This window comes from Trematomus bernacchii, unplaced genomic scaffold (genome assembly GCF_902827165.1).
Source record: "Trematomus bernacchii unplaced genomic scaffold, fTreBer1.1, whole genome shotgun sequence".
NCBI classification, from domain to species: domain Eukaryota; kingdom Metazoa; phylum Chordata; class Actinopteri; order Perciformes; family Nototheniidae; genus Trematomus; species Trematomus bernacchii.
In genome coordinates this window covers 3,564-10,000 of record NW_022987552.1, presented here as the reverse complement: position 1 = coordinate 10,000, position 6,437 = coordinate 3,564, and the positions used below count along the sequence as shown (strand labels likewise).

General features: G+C 40.2%; 1 protein-coding gene across 5 annotated transcripts in view; it reads right to left on the bottom strand.

The window, feature by feature from the left end:
- Positions 1-6,175, bottom strand: part of LOC117477167 (unconventional myosin-VI-like) — a gene marked incomplete at its 5' end in the record, with an annotated part of 24,835 nt that extends 18,660 nt beyond the window's left edge. For all 5 annotated transcript variants that reach the window (XM_034123811.1, XM_034123812.1, XM_034123813.1 and 2 more), the window contains 3 exon segments: positions 4,661-4,869; positions 5,084-5,234; positions 6,085-6,175. In XM_034123811.1, coding sequence (XP_033979702.1) covers positions 4,661-4,869; positions 5,084-5,234; positions 6,085-6,175 — 451 coding nt within the window.
- Between the last annotated feature and the right edge of the window lie 262 nt (positions 6,176-6,437).

Sequence of the window (6,437 nt, the reverse complement as noted above, 5' to 3'; positions counted from 1 at the left end):
TATTGACCGTTGTTAAGGACGCTCACATCTGCACAAAGAAGTCCGGTCGATTTATCTGTATACAGTTTGACTGACAAGACAAGAGCGACAAGAAAACAGCGGAGAAGTAACGCGGCAGAAACCCTCCTTTTTACGCAGCGGTCCAGACACAGACATCAAACGGCGACACATATTCAGTGTGCAGTTCCTTTGGCATTAGGGCAGGGATATCTAGATACTTCCCAAGCTTTGACATCATGAATTGTGCTACTTTTAAAGCAAGCAACGATGTTTTCAAATCTGTAATCAAAAAGCTCCGCCTTCCTGCCGTTGCTACGTTTTTCAAACGGTAACAACGGACTATTTTCCTTAGCGGATGCATGTCAATTTAAATCAATACATACAACTCTTTTTTAAATCAATAAAATCATTTTCTAAATCCATAAAAGCATTTCAATTAATATTGGGAGTCATATCATTACTTTGTTGAGAATGTGGCCGTGTGATAAGCGGGATAATTTGCAGCGACGCGGTCATTATGAAGAACACCTTCATGCAGATCTAGATCCCTCCGCCTCGCGTCGGGCTCCTGATCTGCCTGTCGGTGTTCTTTTCCCCATAATGACCGCGTCGCTGCACATTATCCCTTACTTATTTTTCTTGTTTCCGTTTTAGTTGCTTTAAAACGTCTATTTCTCTCTATTTGTATTTTATTTTACCCTTTTTTTTTTTAATACGAGAATAACTGAGAATCTTGGGTCGAAACGTTGGGTCTGCGTCACGCCTTACTGATCGAGACCATTCAGTATCCCCATTGGATCTTCAACGTGTACTCTCACACGTCACGTTCACAGTGATCCCTTTCTATTTACTACAAGACGAATGTGCCGTTTTATTTCATACAGTTCCATTCTGATTGAGACGGGGAAATAATCTAAACCTCACGCGTGGCGTTTCACTGTCGGGGGGGCGATGTAGCGTGTATGTAATTACATTGCAAATACTGACTTGAGCCCCACCACGGTATGGGTTAGCCCTACCACTGAGCATCACTCATTCACCAATGGGTAATGTTTAGATGGATTTTATTTGACTTTTAATATGTTATTTTATTTGCATTGTAAGATAAGATAAGACTTTAATACAGACAAAAATACAATAAAGGGCTGTGCAATTAATCGTATTTTAATTGCAATTACGTGTGCAGTGCAACATATTTGATCTAATTTATTTTAGTCTAATTTGTATTTATCATATTTATATATGTTTAGTAGCTTGTTGGAGTGCGCTCCAAAATATTTGTTGATCTTGTTTATTGGTATTTAATATTTTTGATATTATTTATTTAAATGTATCATTTATTTTTGTATTGGTTTTTCAGTTGAATTATACGTTCAGGGTAATCAACAGTTAAAAAGATACTGTTCAAATTATTATTTGTATTTGTTTTAAAGTTCAATAAATGGATGTTTTCAAAGTTAATGAATAATCGTATTTAATAATCGTGATATCAATTATTGACCCAAATAATTGTGATTATGATTTTGGCCATAATCGCACAGCCCTAATAAACACAGCAGCACGATAGTAAACTGTACACTAACAGTGCTGTGAAAAGAGCAATGAGATATCTACAGGAAACATAGACGTCACATCATTAATGTAAATAGTGACAGTATTTAGTAGTGGAAAAAATCAAAAACAAATGTAGTGGCAGATACGTAATTATTAATAATAATAATATTGCACATGTTATATAGCAGTGAGTGTTTAATTGCAATATTATTGATTATGTATCTTTCTTATGTATATTTGTTCTCATTCAGTGTGACCTTCAGGGGGATCGGGCCTTCATGAGTTTCCAGAGGAGGAGACGGAGTGGCTCGTAAAATAAAAAGTGTCCTCTGTAATGTCTAACATTAGCGGCTAGTGGGATGTGACGAACACAATGGATCCCATCAGTTCTGTAAAGCACGGTCAGGATCCACAGAGCGGGCACCAAGGGACTTTTTACGGAGAGTAATCATGCAGAAGAAGATGGATTCAAAATACTTTCACATGGTGTGATTTTGGAAATGATTCGGGCTGTTTCTCTGCAGAGTTACAGGAGAAACGACCTGTCGGATTTTTATGAAACTTGGAAGAAAGATATTATATTTAAGAGCAGATACAATTTAAGGGTTGAGACTCTGGGTGTTTCTCAATGTCGAGGAAGGATGCTCCAGAGCCACTATTTCAAGCATACTACTGTACGTCATCGAGTCCCTCTGAAGGACTGTTCCAATGTCCAGGCTCCTTGGAATTCTACCGAGGCCGGCGTCCATCGTAGCGAGGCTGCACCCGTGTATCCTCCGCGGTCTTAAAATCCCCACAATGCTTTGCACACGGACCAATTTCCAAAATCTGTGGCGGAAAATGTAAGGCGGGGCCTCTCATATGACGCACACCTGCACACTTGCTAGCCTGTTCCACTCTTCGTTCTCCGAATGCCAGGAAGGATTCTTGCCTCGCTTCTGAAGGACCTGACTCGGAAGACATGTCCTACCAAGGAAGCGTCCTCGACTTTGAGAAACACCCACAGACTAAGTTTCCCTTTCATTAAAGAGGACATTTTATGTTTTATGGTTTCATATTAGCATTAGCTCCACCTACTGTAAGAAAATAGAGGGTTGTGTTTTCTGACACTTGGTGAGTTCCCTGGAACACCGGGGACACATATTCATGTAGAAAAGACGTACAAAAGTGCATTTTGCATGATAGGTCCCCTTTAAAATATAACGAAGGCACACATTTGAGCATTTCATCAGATTGTTCCAGAAATAATATTGCTCTTTCTGCTTTGTGTGTTTGTTGTAAAACACCCGGAGTGAAAGAGGAAGCTGAACAACCTGATGACACTTAATATCTCGTATATATACATAAATAAAGCCCTTAAAGCAGCGGTGTCATTATGTAAATCCTGGAGTGAGCGGACAGCGTTCCTCTGCAGAGCGTTTTAAATAGACGAGTGGATTTCTCTCGGGGTCAATACTTTGACAAGAGCCTCTTTAATGCTAAAAGCAAAACACTGAGAGAGTGAGAGGACATTTCCTCACATCCTGTGTTTACAGAGAGCTTTGAAACAAGCAGTGGGTTGATTAATTAAATAAACAAGTTTTGATTATGTTTTGGAACATTTCGTCTTAAAAGTAACGTTTTTGTGTCTTAAAAAATATATATATATATTGTATTTGCTACTTCTGCGAATACTGCAGATATTGCATTTTTCATAGTATTTGTCATATTGTTTATTTATAATATATTACAATAAGTGTATTATATTATTTTTTATATTTATATTTCTTGTTAAAGGTGGGGTAGGTAAGTTTGAGAAACCGGCTCGAGATCGCTAGAATTAGAAAATACACAACCGGAGAAAATCTGCCACTTCCTTACAGAGCCCCTCCTCCAACACACACGAACACGCACATGACCAATGAGGGCACCAGATAAGTTTGTGCACAGATGGAAGGCTGACAGGCAGGTAGGCCATCCAGTTATTTTAGCCGGGCCGGCTCAGATGATTGGTCGTGCTTTTTACAGAACTACAGTTTCCACAGATGACATTTATTTATGGATTTTTTGTCAAAGTACTTCAGATATTCATTGCTATCGGGATGTTAAGAGCATTCCATGGAATATAACAAAAAGTGTATCTCGAGCCGGTTTCTCAAACTTACCTACCCCACCTTTAACATAAATTTCATTTTAAATCGCTTTTTAAAACGTTTTTAAAATGTAAAAAATTGTTTTTAAAATAAGATTTTAAAATTATTGTAAAAAAAATATTTAAAGTGGACCTATCATGCTATATTTGAATAATATAGTGTAGGACCATACCTATATAAGGAATATTTATACTTTTTTTTTTTTCAAAATACCAAACAGATCATGCATTTTAGCCATGCCTCATTTTGCTCAATTTGAAAAATGTTAGCTCTGTTTTAGCAAGGGCTGATTCAGTGAGAACAGCACCACCTACAGGCCTGGCATATGTACTACAGCGTCTCCAGCGCTTTCGAACGGCAATGGCCGTGGCTGTCTCCTCCTGATTGGTGGAGTTGGCCCAATAGCCGTAGCGCCACCGTCCTGACGTCAGGACAGTGTTCAAATCTGGATCAGTTTTTATCAGATCCGTTGCAGCCCCTTTTTTAGAGATTTGGGTATGGAGGAAAATAGAGAGGGTTGTGTTTTCTGACACTTGGTGAGTTCCCTGGAACACCGGGGACACATATTCATGTAGAAAAGACGTACACAAGTGCATTTTGCATGATAGGTCCCCTTTAAAGTATGTCAAAAAACGTTTTAAAATATGTCAAACATTTATTTTAAATGTCCATTATTTGTTTTTATATGTCAAAAAAAATTAAATTAAATATGTAATTTTTTTTTTTTTTTAATATGTCAAAACACGTTTTCAAATATGTTAAAAACAAGTTTAAAAAATATTTTAAAATAATTGTAATCATTAAAAAATAGTACCTTTCAATATAACCTTATTGGCAATAAATATAGAAATAATAAATACTTGTGTTGTTTTTTCCTGCGTACTTTATCAACCTCATTTTCTTGCTCGTACTAAAATGCTTATAACTTCTTTGTATTTTTTGAGTATTTCTACTAGAGTTGAGAATTCACTTACAGACGACGATCGTCTTCATCCTGCTTGCGCTGCTGATCTTCCTCATCCCTCCTCTTCTTCTCCCTCTCCATCTCCTCCTGGATCTTCTTCAGTCTCTCGCGCTCCTCTTCCTCCTTCTTCTTGTTCTGCATGGCCGTCAGCAGCTGCTCCGACCGGGTCACAAGAGCCTTGAACTCGTGATCGATCTCCATTCGAGTCATGATGGTGCTCTGACGGAGAGAACGAGAACACAACAAACTTAGAAAAATAGGGCTTCTGAAAAGTCGTTTTTCATCACGAAGAGTTCTGTAGATTCTCTGATAAAGAGCGGCTGAGAGAATTAAAGAGGTTTACACACACAGCTTTCTAGCATTCACACCGCAATTTATTCAGGAATTGCATTCACTAGTTCCCCTTGTTGTTGTTGTTGTTGTTCCCCCTCACCTTGATTTTGATCATGAGTGAGTCGATGGTGCCCTCCAGGTCCTGGATCTGTTTGGTCATCTCCTGCTTCCCCTCCTTCAGGCCGGAGATCACCTCGCTGAAACGGTCCATCCTCTTCTTCAGGTTTCTCACCTTCACCAGGCCGTCGATCCTGAACACACACACAGTATTATACACCAAAGCCAATGTATGTTGTATGTAATTGTTCTGCTAATTTGCACGTTTGTCACTCATGTTGCCACACACACAGTATGTGTTCACTTACTGGGAAATTATCCTGACTGCCAACATTTGCAACTCACTTTCCCTTTTTCAGTTCCCTGACAATTCGCTGCGTGTCATTTTTCACACACACACACACACACACACACACACACACACACACACACACACACACACACACACACACACACACACACACACACACACACACACACACACACACACACACACACACACACACACACACACACACACACACACACACACACACAACACACACACACACACACACACACACACACACACATCACACACACACACACACACACACACACACCACACACACACACACACACACACACCACACACACACACACACAACACACACACACACACACACACACACACACACACACACACACACCACACACACACACACACACCACACACCCACACACACACACACACACACACACACACACACACACACACACACACACACACACACACACACACACAGGGTCTCTGCTATTTATCTGTGGTAATAAGCTGCCGTGTGTGTGTAGACTGCTGAGCTGTGAAAGTGGCAGCAGATAATGAAGAAGATGAGGAATGGGAGAGAGGTGAGGAAAGGATGTATAGAGGAGGAAGTCTGCTACCTCTCTTCTTTTTCTACCCTAACCCATCCTCTTCCCAAAACAAAACAATCACCTCCTTCTTTTGAAACATACAGAAGCTGGAGGAGGAAGACGAAGAGGAGGAAGAGGAGGAAGACTCACCTTGGTTTGTGTTTCCTCCTGCAGAGCCACATCCGGACCGTCTTCTGCATCTTAATGCAGGCGCTGGTCCGGTACAAGATCTTGTTCTTCACTGCAAGAGAAGACACAAAGGAACTATTAGCCACCTTTAGCTTAGCGGTGGTGACGTGAAGTCATGTGACCGTGCTGTAGTTCCTTTATAGCCCAACATTAGCCACCTTTAGCTTAGCGGTGGTGATGTGAAGTCATGTGACCGTGCTGTAGTTCCTTTATAGCCTAACATTAGCCGCCTTTAGCTTAGCGGTGGTGACGTGAAGTCATGTGACCGCGCTGTAGTTCCTTTATAGCCCAACATTAGCCACCTTTAGCTTAGC